General features: G+C 38.0%; 1 protein-coding gene across 1 annotated transcript in view; it reads left to right on the top strand.

Moving 5' to 3' along the window:
- Window positions 1-1,781: 1,781 nt before the first annotated feature.
- PIGB (phosphatidylinositol glycan anchor biosynthesis class B) overlaps window positions 1,782-18,156 on the top strand; it is a 28,850-nt gene continuing 12,475 nt past the window's right edge. The window contains exons 1-9 of the mRNA XM_036734638.1: window positions 1,782-1,995; window positions 4,844-4,979; window positions 5,407-5,524; window positions 6,830-6,934; window positions 9,429-9,559; window positions 10,516-10,656; window positions 11,521-11,572; window positions 15,065-15,276; window positions 17,465-17,529. Coding sequence (XP_036590533.1) covers window positions 1,866-1,995; window positions 4,844-4,979; window positions 5,407-5,524; window positions 6,830-6,934; window positions 9,429-9,559; window positions 10,516-10,656; window positions 11,521-11,572; window positions 15,065-15,276; window positions 17,465-17,529 — 1,090 coding nt within the window. The 5' untranslated portion in view covers window positions 1,782-1,865. The remainder of the gene's footprint in view (window positions 1,996-4,843; window positions 4,980-5,406; window positions 5,525-6,829; window positions 6,935-9,428; window positions 9,560-10,515; window positions 10,657-11,520; window positions 11,573-15,064; window positions 15,277-17,464; window positions 17,530-18,156) is intronic.

Below are 18,156 nucleotides of genomic sequence, written 5' to 3'. Positions count from 1 at the left end.
TACCTTTTCCTCCTGAACTTTATATAGCTTTTTGTATCAAGTAGCTGCCCAGCTCACCTCTTCTCAGATCAGATTTTTAACCTTTTCTGACATGGACCCTTTCTCAGAAAAGTGTTGGTAAGAATCTCCTCTTGAACTTCATACAGCATTTTGATTTGTAACCCTCTCATATATTTATCATGCAATACTGTGTATCAAGGTTATCTGGTTGGTTTTCTTTCTACAAACTCTCCCCTAAAACAAACAAACAATTCTGCTGAACAGTCAGTGAGGATAGAGGGCAGTCTCTCTTTCTTGACATATATGCCAAAATAATCTTCCAAAGGTAGAGGTCTGCCCATGTTCACTCGCCAGTAAAAATCCTCAGTGGCTTCCCACTGCTGTTATATAAAATAAAAACTCCTGAGCCTAGAATTTGAGGTCCTCTGTGATGAAGGCAGTATAGCATAGAGGACAAAGTAATTGACATGGACTAAGAAAAATTTGTGTTCAAGTCCAACCTCTGGTACTTATTACCTGTCTGACTAGAAGCTGAGCAAGTTATTTAGCCTCTGTGAGCCTCAGCTGCAAAATGAGAATAATACCTGTAATGCTTACTTAGAAGGGCTATAGAGTGAGGTTCAAATGAGATAAAGTACATAACCAAAGCATTATATAAATGTCAGCTATTATTATCTCCAGGCCTAGCTCCATTGGATGCCCCACCATAAACTCTTTTCCTGCCAAAATGGAATGCTAAACATTTCCCAACTTTGAGATTCTACCTCCCACCTCCATTCCCCATTCAATTCCTCTGCCTCTCAGAAACCTTGTCAATCTTCAAAGATCAACCGGAAGTGCCACCTTCTCCATGTAGCCCTTCTTTGATCCACTCCAGTTGTTAATGATCTATCTGGCTTCCAACTGCTTTGCACTTATTTACGTAGATTTGGTAACCTCCTAATTCCTAGAATGTCAGCTCCTCAAAGGCAGAGGTTTTGGTCTTTTTTTAACCTTGTATTTCCTTATCCCAGAGCCCTGCAAGGAGCAAGTCACGTTTGTTGCAGTGAATTATCTAAACCCTGTGTCTCCCCCAGTTCCTAGCAGTTCCCTGCAAATAGTGCTTACTAAATGGGTGAATGAATGAATGAATGACCAAACATGGACTTGGTTAGGGTCTTAAGCCTCCGTAAGAAAAGCAATGGCTTTTCCCAAAAAGTCCTGGGAAGCGAGGTATTTTTGTTCCCAACTCCAAGTGTGATGACTTATAAGATTTATAATATCCAGAGCTGGAAGGGGCCTTAGAGAGCATCTGGACCAGTAACAGTGATGCAGACACTGAGGCCCAGAATGGGCAAGCGGTCTGTCCATGATCACGCAGCTTGTAAGCTGGTGAGCCAGGATCTGGTCCCGGGTCGTTCGCCTCCACCTGCCCTGGGCCATTAGGCGGGCCCTCCCTGGGCTCCAGCCCCGCCGTGACTCGAGGGGCCACACGAAGTTTAAAATATTTTAGGAATCGAGGCCTCCCGGGTTTGTCGGCCCGGGGGGGGGGGGGGTTCCCGCTTCCATCTGGGGACTTCCTCTCCATCGCTCCCGAGGGACAAAGGCGAAAACCTGGCAGGGATGGCCCGCGGCCCCTCACCTTCCCCGAGCCAGAGGGTCGGCTCCGGGGTTACAGCTGCTCCAGCAGAGAGAAGAGGGTCCCTCAGGGCCGGGGCCTAGAGGAAAACCCTCCAATTCCCAGGCACCCCTGCGCCCATAGGCTACGGCGGCTCGAAGAGGCCAAGCGGAGCGGAGGGCGAAGTCACACGTTTCCTCATTCACCTGACACTCCGAGTACTGGAGGGGAGCGCTGCGAGGAACGAGGACTGTCGGCCGGCTCGGAAATGGAGCGGGCCGGGGGCAGCCTCTTCTTCAGGAGGCGCCGGAGCAGCTCCCCCGAGACGGTGAAGCTGAGGAAGAGAAAGTCTGTATTGTACAGCAGCTCCCCGGAAGGGCGCGCTGGGAGTCGCTTTGGTGAGGGAAGGAGGGAGGCGCGAAGCGGGACTTGGGGCTGGTGGAGAGCGGGGCAGTAGGACCCAGAGGGCCGAGCCCGCGACACGGCTTCCGCTCTAACTACTGGACTAGCTTTTAAAGCTCCTGCACCGCCTTCCTTCCCTCACCCCCGACCCCTTTTCCGCAGTGTTTATTAGTAATTATTTGTAATAACTGCGGCTTGTTTCGGAGTTTCAGGATGCCTGGAGTGCCCTCCCTTCCTTTCTCCGCCTCTCAGAATCCCCAGCTCTCTCTCCCCTCCAGGAGGAAGTTGTTCTTGCCCCCCTCCCCCATTTGTTGTCTTGTGAACGTATGATTGGCAGGAAGCCGGAGAGAGCCCCGGGAGCCCCGCAGACTCCCGCGCCTCGCACTCAGGGGCTGTGGTTTCCGTGGGCTGGGAGGGGGGGGGGGGAATCTCCTTCTCCGCAGGGGTTAGTTACAACCCACCCCACCCCCCCAGGCCCTGGAGCCCACCTGGGCATGAGCCCCACCTCGCTTGAGATCTCCCCCGGCCCCCATCCTCCAGGCTCTAAAACCCTTCCATCCATCGGAGCTTAAGTACTGGGGAAGATCCGGGGTCGAGCCCCACAGCAAGGGAAGTGTCGGAACCGGCCACATCGCCGGGTGACCTGCCCTGGAGTCAGGAGGACCTGAGTTTAAATTCAGCCTCAGGCACTTACTGGCTGTGTGACCCAGGGCAAGGCACCTAACCCCTACTGCTTTTTTAAAAAAATGGATCAGCAAAAAAAAAAAAAAAAAAAAAAAAAGATCAGATTCTAATAGGATAAAACTGAAAAGGAATAAATATAAAATCCTGTTCATAAGTTCAAAAATGGGGGCGGTCCAAGGGGGTCCATGAACTTGAATGGGAAAAAAAATACATCTTTACTAAATAATTGGTTTCCTCTGTGTTTTTATGCGTTTAAAAACATTTGGAAAAGGAGCTTGAAAGGCATCACCAGACCACTAAGGGTCCATGACACAAAAAAAGGTTAAGAACTCCTAATCTGGTTCAGCCTCCGAAATTTACAGCCAACAAGTTTGAGGAGGGGAGGTTGACTTGCCCAGAGTTACAGTATTTAGGAACGGTCAGTCCTAGAAGGACCATATTTCTAGTCCACTATCTAGAAAGGAGCAAGCACTTTTTGGATTGAGAGAGACCAGAGTAGGGTATGGCCCTGTACAGCACTTCCTTCTTTCCCCTAAATGCAAAGACCTAGAAGAAAAAGTTGTGCCCATACAAGGGAGAGGAAGGTGGTAATTGTAGCATATGTGTCCTCCTCAACCATACATCAGAACTTTAAGGTAACCAAGAACAAATGTTGAATCTTTATCACATTACTAGGAAGCACTATCTGCCTGAATTCACAGAAGCAAGTAACTGTATCTTCATCTAGGAGCTAGACTGGTAAAATTTATCTTTCTGTGCCAGGCAAAAAAAAGAATGATAAAGGGCATACATGCCGGATCAACACCAGCAACCTGGCACTGTGTTAGAGGGGAGGAGAATAAGGAAAAAGGGGGAATTGGAATCCAGGTGACAGGCAGATTAAAAAAAGGAGCAGATATCCCCAAGTAAGACCTCATGAGTACATCAGGCAGTACACACCTACAACTGGTGTGCCACTGTGCTGTATATGTCCAAAGCTATAGTCGCAGGCAACTTATAAATAGGATTTTTCCATGGAGAACTACATGTAGGAATTGTCTGGTTAATTCATTACATGCCAAACCAAAGTTTCTCTTTATGCAAAGAACTTGTATGAAATTGTATCTCCCCCACTATATTTTCATTAGCATAAGGTAATCCCAGGGAGGCTCCTTCCTTCACCAATGCAGTTGGCAAGGTCTTCAACTTATAGTCAGAGAATTGCTTAGGGCAGTAGTCTACAAATTTTTATGACTGCATCCCATCAGTAAAAAGTTTTTGATCACAAACCCTCAAAATGTATATACTAATTTTGGTATTCGCTATATAAGTGGAGAGGAACCTATTGGGAAAGATGTTGTGGAAGTAATGATAATGCTTGATAACTGGCTTGATATGAGAAGTAAGGTAGAGGAGATAAGGATAAAACCTGTGTGACTGGAAGGATGGTGGTACACTCCACAGAAAAAAGTTTGGAAGAAGAATAATTTTAGGGTGTGTATGATGTAATCATGTCTAGTCATCCCTCTACATTGAAAATAAAAAGCCAGTGGTAAGCTCATGGGCTGGGTGTTTGGGTCCAGGTAGATTATGACCAGGTAGGTTTTGGGGGGTTTGAAAGGGGTGTTATGGGTAGTGTTTAGGGGGTGAAACAATTTAAAGATTATCTTCCCATTGGTCATATATCCCTTTTGGATCAACTCAGTACCACCTCCTTAAAGTTATTCCACAGCCCCCGCATGGGGCCATGACCTTCACATTGGAGACCACTGACCTAAGATTACTGTACAAGATTCACACTGTCACCAAATAGCAAGAAGCAAGACTTGAACCTGAACCCAATTCTTCCTGACTGTCCAGTGCTCCACATTGCCTCTCATAAAATTTTATGTGTACAGACATGTTAGAGAACACCCTCCTTCAAAGGCCAGTGGCACATAACAGTCTAAAACCATCTAGTGGGGTCTTGGCCATTAGAGTTGGCAAGATTAGGGGCCTGTTGTCTTAGGCCCTTCTCCAGGAAATGATCTTGAGTAGATGGGTGAGGCCAAGGACAAGGGCTTGGACAAAGGCTACTTAGTAAAAATGCTTCAATTATATATCTCTAGCAAAATACATTAAAGTTGGGGAAATTAACCTGTTTTAACCTTGGTACCACAAATGTTGGTTTTGCTTTCTCAGATCTTCTCGGTGAAAACATTTACCTGGTCTTATTTACCATATCTCTAAGAATACTTAACTGCTTTTTAGTCCAGACAAGCTTTGTTCCTGATGAATATTGGCAGTCTCTTGAAGTTGCACATCACATGGTTTTCAGATATCCTTTAGAGTTTTTTTTTTACCAAACTAAAACTGTTTTAGTTATTATGTTTAACCCCTATATATATTTTAAACTAATTTGCAATTCTCTTACATTTTTCTCTAATCCACCTCTTACACTTTTTCTCGAGGGGCAGTGTTGCCTAAATAAGCATTCAAGCATCTATTGAGCTCCAATACACTGCATGTTGTGGGAGGATGCCTAAGTAGAAAATATGCTATGGACCTTTGGTGGCTTGGAGTCTGGGTAATGAAGGAGGTTTTCCTAGAATTCCCATTACAAAAAGGGAAGTATTTTGGCCTACCCGAGTGCTTTTTGAATCTTTTTTTTTTAAAGTGATTTTTGAAATTTGGGAATGAGAATAGAATAGGAAAACTATTTTACACTTCAGTATTACTTGTCATTTTATCCTTAATATTATTAATTATGGTTATTTGACCTGGGAATGGGTTGAAGGTTTGAGAGGTTACTCTTACCCCTTAATCTTTGCAAGCATGTATAAGATTCTGTATCTCTTCGCAAAGGATAGTGTCCAGTTGCTGGTAAGTTTAAATAAAAGTAACCAAGGCTATTTGTTACTGCAAGGTTTATTTCATTTTTCTATAATAGCTCATATAGCAACTAAAATAGTAATATTTGCGCAATATAAGTTTGTTTCAGTGAGATTCAATGCTGAGGAGCTGTATGTCATAGGTCAGATCATAGCTGTGAGTACTTTGGTCCCAAAGACCTGTGACGTATTAATCACTCTATAGGTACAGAGTCTAATATAAGATTCAGTAGAGGTTAGCCCTGCTTAAAGAAAACCTGATCTAAAAACCCCAAACATAGAGAACTTCACAGTTTATATGGTGCTTTCCTTGTGACAAACCCTGATAGATAGAAACTGCAAGTATTATTGCCACTTTATAAATGAATTAACCAAAGCTCAGAGTGGTTGTAACTTGTCTCATCACACTATCATTAAGTATCAGAACAGGGACCAAACAGTTCTTGTGACTCTGAAGTCCATTGCGCTTTCCACTGTTTCTCATAAAGAATACACCCGTGCTTTGCAGAGAGCTGCACAAACACATGTAAGGTGACATTTACAAAAGTCGTTACCACAGACAGTGTTTTCCCAGTGATATTTTTTAACTTAGGAGAAAAATTTTAGCTAGAAGTTATTGACAATTGAAGGTAAAAACATCTCTGGAATTTTAATGGAAGAACACAATTTGATTTACAAAAGTTAAAAATAGACATAACTTTCTTCTGAGTGATTACTGTGTATGTAGACTTATTACTATGATAGCCTTACTGGCTAGTTCAGGTTCATTAAGGAGCCAAATCACAGATTTCCAAGTGATTGCTGAGTTATGAGGCTTTGGGGGGAATTGTTACTTTGACCAAAAATATGATTTTTAAACTTTACCAGAAGCCTTTATTTTGACCCTTATTTCAAATAATTGATTGCATTATTAAAAAACTACAAATACTTCCAAACTGGTATATACAATAAGCAGATGGCTAACATTGCTTATAATTTTGAGTTACCTTCTTATTAGTCACTAATATAGTAATGGCCAAGGATGAATGGGTTACAGTATGCATTGTTGGAGAGTGCCCATGTTAATGAGATCACAGCTCTATCAAAGTGCTAACTTTATTAGTTGTCCAAACTTAATATTTAAATGATAATAGCCCTTACGTAATTCTCCATCTTCTATGCCTTTCATCTGGTAAATTATGTAAACTCTCTTAGTGGTAGGTTAAGTATGACATTTAGAATACCAACTGAACCAGTTTTCATAGCTCCTTTTTTCAGTTTATACCACAGACTTTTATTTTTCTCTTTGCTTTTTTAGATTTGGGTTCCTAGACTTGCCCAAGCACTTCTGTCTGCTGTAGCAGATGTGAGGCTTTACTCACTGGTGAGGCAACTAGAAAAACAAGAAGTGGCAAAATGGGTGGTATGTCTTTCCCCTAAACTCTTTAAAAATGCATGTTAGTTGATTGATTCATATGGGCATAAATTAGATAGAAAAAGGGCTAGAATTCTGTTGTTAGAAGTACCCATAAATAATTTTAATAATAATAGCTAACATTTATATAACACTTTAAAGTTTGCAAAGTACTTTATATTGTCAATTTGATCCCTACAACAACCTGGAAATATAGGTGCTATTATCCAAGTTCTACAGATGAAGAAACAAGCAAATAGAGGTTAAGTGACTTGCCTGAAGTCATGCAGTTGTTAGTGTCTGAGGCAGAATTCAGACTCAGGTCTTCCTGACTCAAAGCACAGCATTCTACTCACAGTAGAGTGAGTGAGTGAGTGTGTGTGTGTGAGTGTGTGTGAGTAAATGTGTTTTTATTTCCAGAAAACAATTCATGTCATTATGTAGATGGTCTTGAAACCTGTCAATACAAACAGCTGCTGCATCTCCCTTCCTCTCAACCCTTTTTAAAGGGAGATTCATCCTGCTATTGCTACTGCTACCTACTGAAAATATAATATTTTAATAAAACTACAGGCACTTTCTCTCAAAGTTCATAGGATCTTAAGATTTTGAGCTAAAAGAGACCTTAAGCATCATATAGTCCAACCCTGTCATTCTAAAGATGATGAAACTGAAGCCCAGAGAGGTTGAGGAACCTGGCTAATATCACACTGTTAAGTAGCAAAGTCATTTAGACCATTTTCAAGTTAAAGTTTTAGTATTAAAGCCCTTAAGATTATTCCTTGATTTTTTTTTCCTCTTCCCTATTTCTTTTTAATTGGTTATTAAAAATGGATCCAGGTCTCAAGTCCTAAACATAGGGGTATACGCAGAACTAGAAGAACAACAGAAAGAGCCAAAATATCAGAGCCGTTAATGCTTACAGTCTGATTTGTGGAACATGGCTTGAGGATGCCTACAGAGCAGTTTCACTTCTTAATACATATTACATATTGCTTAGGCCAGAAAACTACCCACTATACTTTATAAATTTCACTTATGGGAAAGAGAAAGGTACAAGTCAAATGAGTTACTATAAAGATATAAGAGGTAAGCATCCTTATGCCTTAAAAACCATCTGTTTAGCATGGAACGGTTTAGCATAATTTTTTCACAATTTTAAAAAAAATCTCTATTCACCTCATGTATCCCCAGCTACAAAAGATGCAATTTACAAAACATGATTATGATTTGAATTTTTTTCTTTTTCCTCCAAAAAACCTAAAGTGTAAAGAAAGCTTATTTATTGTGAATGAGCTGATAGTATAAACAGTAGCAGAGCATAATCGTGAAAGCAGTTAATTACTAGAATTAGTGTAAAGTTCAGTTAAATCATGTAGCCTCAGCATTAGGATTTTAGACATGTCAACTTCTCAGATAAATTGTGCAGTAATTTATTGATTTTTTTTAGGAAGTCTCGCTGAATAATTCTTATAGAAGTTGAATACATTTCAATTGTTAAAAATATTTTTAAAATAAATAAATGGAAGCATCATAACACTTTGGCTAGGAAATGATACAGCTGAATAACTTTTAAATATTATTATACATACTAAGAGAACTTTTTCTGTTGAGTCTTCCCTTGATGAAGAAGAACTTTAAACTTCTCCTTCTGACTTCTACAGGCTTCTGGCTTTAAACTTCTCCTTCTGGCTTCTACAGGCGCCTGGAGGTATACAACTAGTTTATTCCCTAGGGATACTTTTAGAAATGATAAATAATTTTAATTTTTATAAAGCTTTATTATTTTAAATTTCACATAATGAATCCATTTAACACAACTTGCCATTTAAATAAGCGCATTTCAGCATCATAAAGCAGCACCATTAGGCTTTAAATATTTCATATGATTATTTAGCATTCCAATAAATCTAGTACATTTATTAAAAACAAAGCCAAATATATTGTAGATCACTGATCAGAAATCATTCAACAAGTATCTGCTAAGTATGTGCCAGACACTAATAGAACTTGCCGTCAAATACCAGTAATGTCAATATCTCTGAGGAGAAATTCACAGTTTCAGAGGTTTACTATCATTAAGGAATTATCCTTATTAAACTTATCCACATAATAGAGATGGAAATGTGAATTAGTAAAAGTTGCCAAAGTGACCACACAGGAGCTTGTTAAATTCTGTGAGGTTCTTTTTAAGCACTCTATTTTGTAGATTTCCACCAAATCCCAGCTCTGTCTATTATTTTCTATATGACCCTGGGCAAGCCATTTCACTCCTTAGGGCCTCAGTTTCTTCATTTGTAAAACAGAGAGTTGGACTAAAGATCTTCTTCCAGTTTTAAATCCTGTAATCTATGAATATTTGATGTGGATAATTGTTTAATATCAGCTAAATTATGACATTTTCTATAATACTGTAGAATTTTGTGCTTATTTCTGTAGGAAAGGGTTTAGGAGCTCCTTTTCATTGCCTCCTCCATACATCACTGCATATAATTGTTCTTAGTTCTTTTGCCAGCTGTGCTCTTGGTTTACATGGTATTGCTGCACCAGAACTCTCACAAACACTATGGAGACTGTTCTTACAATCTTTGCCCTTTTCTACTACCCACTGGAAGGGTCAAAATCTGTGAACAGGTGAGGCATCCTACTTTAATTAGACCTTTGGATATAATTATTGATCCCTGCTGTAGGACACTGGAAATACCAAATATAATAACTTATTATTCAGTTCCTTTCTCCTGCTTCAGTCCTGAAAACAGCAAAACTGATCTCTTTGCTGTATTCACAGTAAGCACTGATTTTCATCAAGTGTCCTCTCCCTCCTGGAACTGTTTTATATTTACTAATGTGCATATATGTTGTATTGCCTGAGTAGAAAGAAAAATTTTTAAGAGCAATGACTATATCATTCTTTTTTAAATTTTCATGCCTAGTAGTGCTTATTAAATATTTATTGAATTATTGGTTTTTCCAAAATGATTTAGTCTTCAGTCATTCACTGTACTGCCTATAAATTCTGTTGGATTGGAAACTTTAACAATTTACTTCCAAATCAAAATGCCATGTATTCTCATAGTGTCACTGCTTACATTCTCTAAGTGTCTTTCCTCTCTCTGCTTTATAAGACCTTTATCCTTTGATCAGGAATGTTTTTAGAAGGCCTGTGACAGAATGAGACACATTTTTGGACATGGCCAATGCAAGAATTTTTCTTAACTATACATATCTGTTATAAGGCTTTGGCTTTTTCTTTTTTTCAATTGAGGTGGAAGGTGGAAGGAAGAGAAAAATAAATGTTTAATTGAAAGATCAGAATGAAAGTTATAGTTGACTTAGGGAAAATATAAATTTAATAATTGTTTACCAGCACTAAAAAAAAGGCTAGTGACAAAGGTATATGATAGTGTGCTTTTCAGCCATATTTGTATATTTTATAAACTAGACATTAGCAGTAAAACTTGGGAATAATTTCTTTAACAAGAAGAAAATGTAATCATTTTCAATATCCTTTGTATATCACAATTCAAAAAATAATTAACTTTTAAAATAAGAAATATATTAGAACTTTGACATATTTTACTTGTTTATAGTTTTATGTACTCATCCCTGGTAGCACTTGCCTTCATTATTCGTCCAACGGCTGTCATTCCATGGGTACCTTTGCTCTTTATACATTTCTGGCAAGAGCAGAAAAAACTTGACCTTGTTCTACATCATTTTATTCCTGTTGGGTAAGTATCCTTTAAAATTGTCTATCAGTTTTTCTAACTTTGAGTATACGTTATGAATAGGATTTTAATTACCTCTTCTAGACTTGTTGAGTATTTTTTGAAGGCAGTAAGAAATATTATAGTCCAACAAAGCAAAAAAAAAGTCAACACTTTAGTCATGCTACCTTATCATGATTCTATAAAAACTGTTTACATAAAAGGTTTCTCTTTTATGTCATCCTTCTTAGAATTTGCCCCATTCAGTAATAACTCTTAAATGATCATTTAAAATATCTCAGTAAACATTCTAAATCAGTATTATTATTGGTAGTAAGCTGAAAAGGCTTGTAAGCAAATAGCCTGTGGGTGATTTGGGTCATGGTGGGCATTTCATGTATTAATCAAAGTCATTTTGAATTCTCTTCCTGTCATCCAACATACCGCTGTACCTAACCAATTAAGCATTGCCTAACAACATAATGAATCCACTCTTAAGTATTTTGAGCATATTATTTATAAAGATCTTATATATTTCCAGGCCCCAAATATGCCCTGCTATGTATTATTATTCTATGCCATCCTCAATCCACACTGAGATATTGATAATGTTCTGAAATATAAACTTTGAGGGCATGAGACAGACTAGTTCTACACTCAATTATAACCAATTTAAAACTTAGCTTAAAAGAAAAACAGAAGAAAATGAACTTCAAAATGTCAGATTAGAGGCAATTTCTCAATTTGAAAATATTTATTTGATATTACAGCAAAGCAGTATGAAAGGGTTTAATGCAGATATCTTAGGAAACTTACAATTGCAAATATTTGATTTTTAGTAGATTCAGACTAAAGCGAATGATCACTTTTTATCTACTTTTTTTCCAGGCTAGTCACTTTGGGTTTTTCTTTGATTATTGATCGTATATTTTTTGGTCAGGTGAGTCTAAATGTATTAGTAGCTATTTGAAATTTAGTACAGTCAAACCTGGATTAACCAGAATATTCAATCATAGTATTTTTCTGCCTTCATCTTTGAAGACAAAAAAGTATAAAGCCAAACAGCTGATACGGACTTACTCAAAAAAAAAAAAAACTTCCAAAGTATGCTCAAGGGACCAGTGAAATTCAACCCAATAGCTTATAATTTAACACAATTCCTGCTCAGTAGATTTAGCAGTCTTTAGTAGATGAATCAGAAAAGTATACTAAGGTTTTCTATTTTTAGCAAAAAAGGTTGAAACTAAAAGATATTATTTAATAACTTACTCATCCAGAAAATTAACACAATTACCTCATCCCCATTCTGATTAATCAGAGTTGTTAGATTTAAATAATGACTTCTAATTATTAGTCATTTACTTTCACTTCCTTAGAAACATCAGGTATACATGCTCTAAGGAAGCACAGTGATTCCATTTAGTTAAAGTACATGGCATATCTCCATACAAAATGATCCTCAGTCCTCTGCAATTCACTTCCACAGTAACTGCAGCAACACAGCAGAAAAGGGAATGAAAGGTGCTGAAATCAGTTTTTAGACTGTCCATAAACATTCATATTACTGTTGGTACTCTAAATAGATCTTTTTCTAATATCTGAACCAATGTAATACTGGGCAAACGGAATCATCTCAATCTTTACATTTTCCTGGAGTTAAATGTAACAAGAAACTTCATGGGATAGTTAATAATCTTATATTGCCATGCTTGTGAGCATTTGCAAAAAGACTGCCATGAAAATAACTATAATTTATGTACCAACGTATGTTGCAAGTGTTGAAGAGTAGAATAAGTCTATAAAAAAGTGAAGACCTTCCAAATTAAACCAATATATACTTTAATGACTCATCTACTTCAATGCAAAAGTGGGCGTAGGAGAAGTCAGCAAAAACTATGTTGCGAAATGTGACTTGAGATTGAGAAACAGAGGTCAGAGGCCTGTAAACCACAGAACCTTTTTACCTATCTTTGATGGATACTTCATTTAAGAAAAGAATCAGGAAATGGTAGGTGTTTTTACAAAAATGAAAATAATTATATTTTAACATACAGGAAACAACAACTTAGTGATGTGGGTGGGAATCATTTCAGAATTAGTTAGCAGTCTGACTGACTAGTCAGGCCATCAACTTAGGAAAGCAAAGGTCAAAACCAATATTAAATTAGAAGACAAAAATTAAAAGATCATACAGCAAAGATACCTCTCAGCTGTCCTACTGAAACAAGCTTAATTAATAGTGGAAAATGGGAAATGGAAAAAGGACATCAACAGTAACTTTCATGATTTCCTAAAGATGTTTAACCTAGTGTTAACTAGTCACTACAATAAGGTTATCAATTCTAGAAACCACCTCAGCTGGGAAAAAATCTCCCTGAATGCAGAGAGATTTGGTAGCCAGTGACAGAGAGAAGTTTGGAATATAAACCCGTTTGTAAAATCTTACAAAGGCTGATGGCTTGGAAGATTACGGATGTTATCATTTCATAAAACATTGAGAAATAGAAGGAAAAGCAAGTCTACAGAAACTTCGGGAAGAGACTTAAGGAAGCCAGATTGTCATGAGAGCATTTAAGAATGAAATTGGGAGAACAGATGAAAGATGGAAAAGTTCCATCAGGGTTGCAGTAACCAACAAAATGATCCTCAGTCCTCTGCAATTCAGTTTCTCCAGCAGTGACACTGAAACTGCAGCATTTGGACTCAGAACGTTGTAGTCCCGGCAGAAATGGAAAAAGAAGCTCCAGTAACCAGATATGAAGAGAGGTTTGTTAGGGACATAACACAGTGTTGACGGAATTCTCAAGATATCAGAAAGAGGACAACACTAAATGCTGGGGGAAAAATAATAGCCATTATTATTACTGGAAAAAATAGGACTGAAACTTTATTAGCACTGCAGAGTCCTGTGCCTGTTTTCTTAGTCTGTTCAAATTCATGAGAATAACCACATATATTGAAGACATCCCTCATAAGATATAAAGAGGGAAAAAGTAGATTTTTGTAATGATACTCTGCAGAAGATGTCTATAGATAGTGAACTGAAAGATGAAGAGAATATAAGATCCTGCTATTCTTATTATCTGTTGACTATCAAAAATTATTTCATGCACTGAAGCAAAATACTATCTTAATGGCTCTCAAAAATGCAAAAACAGAGATAACTTTATTTAGCAACATTCTGGCATCAAGGGAGTCATAAAGCAGATAGCCGTATGCTTGCCAAAGGTGCTGGACACTAGCATGGAATATGTCCAGGGCAGAGCCCCGATGGAAGAGAGATTACATATAGGTGATAAAGCCTTCTAAATGCACTTGTGCTGACTGCATCAAGCTCAGCCCGGCTATTCACACAGGAAAAACCGAGGGCATGAAAAATGCTTATTTTTCAGACTTAATACACTAGTACATTTATCTTCAACACTACAGGAGATGACAAAGAACCTAACCCAAAATTGAGTAGGAGGAAGATAGTGGACTGGATTTCATTTGGGAAAATGCATAGTGCTTTTAAGGACCCCAAGCTTCTCCCTGAAACAGAAACCCAACTTTTTAACGTCAGTATTCTTCAGAGATGCTATTACTGCAAATCATGGAATTGTGGATCAACCAAAGATCAACAGAGAGATGCCTGATGAACATGAATATACTGTAGCATGTTACCATTGAATTATGCACAAGAGTGGTTTAAATCATTTCATCAAAAAATGTATAACCAAACCAGGAGGTAGGATGGTCCTGTAGCAAGAGATAACCGACAGGTGGACAGCCCACACACATAATGTCAAAACCCCTAGAAGATTACTCCCCAACTCATCAGGGTGACCCCACCTTTGGAGGATTTATGGAAGGATATGGGCAGATGTACAAGATGTGGATAGGTTGCAGTTCTTCACCATGGAAGGGACAGTACCTACATCAGTAAGAGCACAGATCTACAGAAGTATCACACACACACACACACACACACACACACCCAGAAGCATATTATTTATGGTCTAGTGATACATATTTATATTTTTGGTGTAGATGTTACAAATGCAAATTTAGGAACCCACTACACGGTGTAAACCTAGGCAAAATTTTACTGCAGGCCAATCAATGCCTCCAAAATAAGTATGAACTGTGTGCCTGTATTCTTTGAATCTTTAAAGCAATTTTCACAATAGTACATAAGATTTTAGGACATAAAAATAAAGATTTTGAAGATATCAATAATAGTTAAGAACGATTTAGTTATCATAGTAATTAGGTATAAACACAGAAATGGTTTTTGGATACCAGCATTCTGGAAACTGTTCCTTCATATTTTTAAAGTGTAATAAATGAACTTGATACTTCATATTGGTCAAGATTGTGTCAGATCCTGAAATGCTCAGAATTCACACAGCTCTATTGTATTTCTAACTCCTATTGTTTTCAAATATTTCAGTGGACATTTGTTCAACTTAATTTTTTGAAGTTTAATGTGCTAAAGGACTTGGGTAAATTTTATGGATCTCATCCATGGCACTGGTATGTCTGTCAAGGATTCCCAGTTATCTTGGGCCCTCATCTACCCTTCTTTATTCATGGATGCTTCCTAACCGCAAAGAGATATCGGATACTTTTAGTGACTATAGTATGGACGGTGATGGTTTACAGGTAAGATTTTATTTTTTCTTGCACTATTTAAAAATACAAACAAGGGAAGAATGTGCTCAATCATGTAGTGAATGAATGGATCACCTTTTAACAATTCATTAATGCTTATGTTAATCAGGATTTGTGTAGTCATTGAACCAGGAAAGATGAATTATTAAATCATTTCTTAATGCTGTGAACAAATAACGGCCCCAGAAATAAGAAGTTTCTTACCAAAGATAACTTATTAATTTAATTGAAATTTCTTCTACTGCCTAAAATCACAAGAATTTTTTAATATGGAAACACTCATAAATTATAATAGATATCAGAATTAGAGCATAGTAAAGAAGAAGTTCATCACCAGATTTTCCAGAGGTCTGAATTTGTTGCTCAAAGCAATTCTTGAAAACCATCTACAAAGTCATAGTGGGGCTATGATCTTTATCACTGGTGGAAGGGCATGCACCAGTGAGCTTTAGTGTATTCGAATATAGCATCTGGAGCTCCTCTCTTACACAAATCCCCTGAAAGCTACCTCAGGCCTTACACAAAACCGTAGCTCACAAAGTCCCCACCAATATGTTTCTTTACCATTGACCAATAAAGCCATTTTCTTAAACAGCAAAGCAAATAAATAATAATAATTTTCCCCACTTCCATACACATGGGTGCTCTTTTTAGGCAGCTACACAGCCAAGTGTATAGACTGCTGGGCCGGGAGTCAGGAAGATCTAAATTCAAATGCGGCTTCAGACATTTACTGGCTGTGTGACTGACCCGGGGCAAATCATTTTCATATTTGTCTGTCTCACCTTCTTCAACTGTATGGAGATAACAGCACATACCTCTCTTAATTGTTATCTCAAATGGGCTAACATTTGTAAAGCATTTAGCGCAGTGCCTTGCACAAAGTAGGCTCTTGATAAATGTTTGTTTCCTTCTCTTCTTCCATGTTAAAGTGCCACCAGTGAGAAGGAGCACACACTGGAAACAAGTATGACCAGAGATTATGAGATCATAGTTTTTAAGCTAGAAGAGACCTCGGATTTCATCTAGTCTGACTCTCATATTTTATACAGTAGGAACTTTTCCAAGGTTACATACGTAGTAAATCAGCAGAGATCTGGTACTGAACCCAAGTCCTTTGACAGTGACTACAGCATTTTTTCCACTATATTATTGCTGCCTCTGGTATGTTGAATGGACATACACATAAGGAACATGTGTGGCCAGGGAACATGTGACATGAGCAGCTCACATCTCTAACACAGCTGCTTTTGGTATAATGTTCTGTGGATATAGAGCCATTGCTGCCCTCTGATAGCATGCTAAGATGCTCTGCAGTGGGCATCTTGGCTGCCATTGCTTTTTTCTGCCATCTGCTGAAAGGCAGGGGGCATATAAGCTCTTTTAGGTCTGATTCCCCCACCTCTCCACCCCCAGTCCCAGCTATTTCAGCTGTTCTATGTAAAATATGGACACTAGCCAGCTGCACTTCACCAGCTGGAGAAACCATTAGGATTTAAACCTGTCTTTTGAATGCACTCTGCTTCTTTCTTACCTGGTACTCCCTTGCCCTACTGAAGGTACTATATTTCTGGTAGAACATTCCTTTCGATTTCTTTCCATTTTTATAATACCGATTGTGATCGATGCAAATCCCACCCTGAGGGTAACACTGAAGTAAGTTGGATAGAGCTCTGACCTCTGCTAAGTAATGAAATTACTAACCTCTCTACAGAAGAATAATTGCTATTTAATGTGGAAAATGTAACAAATATCAAATGCATGTTAATTTACATGATATGATTCTATCTGTAGTTGATAGAATGCTGGATGTGGATTTGGAAAAACTTGGGTTCAAATTACAGTTTCAGACAGATATGTGATCCTGGCTAAATCACATAACCTCTTAGGAAATGAGGTGGTTGGATTTGATAACTTTTAGGGTTACTTCCAACTCTTAAAAAATCTGTGCTCCTGTGACAGCTTTTTTTTTTTGGTCTAACTTCCACATGAAGTATTTTGTAATTCAAGTTACAAAATTCAACATAAAATGCTTTAGAATTTTATATTGATAATTTATCATTGGTTTAACAGAATTATGATTGGTTTTCTGCAGCATTTAAGTATATTTATTCCTCAGTTTATTATTTACTGTAAGAAAGAATATTTAAAGCCTTCTGCAATATTTGTTTTGTTACAGCTTATTGAGCCACAAAGAATTCAGGTTTATCTATCCAGTTTTACCATTTTGTATGGTATTCTGTGGTAAGTACTTTAATCATAGAAACTATCATTTACCTACAAAACTGTTACAAAGTCATGCTTGACCAGTCCCATCAAACTGTAAAACATTATTCCTTTTTTTTTAAACAATGAATAGAAATTACCTCTTGTTTTTGTTGCTGTTCAGCTGTTTCAGTTGTGTCTGACTCTTCCTGGTCCCATTTGTGGTTTTCTTGGAAAAGATATTGGAGTGGTTTGCCATTTCTTTCTTCAGCTTATTTTATATGTGAGGAAACTGAAGCAAACAAGATTAAGTGACTTGCCCAGGGTCACATAGCTAGTAAGCATCTGAGGCCAGATTTGAACTTGGGAAATGAGTCTTCCTGACTTGAGGGAGGCCCTGCGTTGTATATACTGTGCCACCTAAGTGCCCCATCTTCTTCTTTACCACAAAGTAGTTGGAATGCATTCCTGTTACTTCAATATTACCAAGTCAGAATAGCTTTACATCATCATCTTGTGCCTATACCTCCCAGTATACACACAAACACACACACACACACACACACAAATATACAGAAAAGACATGTATCAGTTAACTAATCTGAAGTTTCCTCTTATTTCATTTTTATTGAAGCATCATCATCGTGTATAAACTATTTTGATTTA

The sequence above is a fragment of the Trichosurus vulpecula genome, chromosome 8 (assembly GCF_011100635.1).
Source record: "Trichosurus vulpecula isolate mTriVul1 chromosome 8, mTriVul1.pri, whole genome shotgun sequence".
NCBI classification, from domain to species: domain Eukaryota; kingdom Metazoa; phylum Chordata; class Mammalia; order Diprotodontia; family Phalangeridae; genus Trichosurus; species Trichosurus vulpecula.
This window is presented reverse-complemented; position numbering and strand designations above follow the sequence as displayed.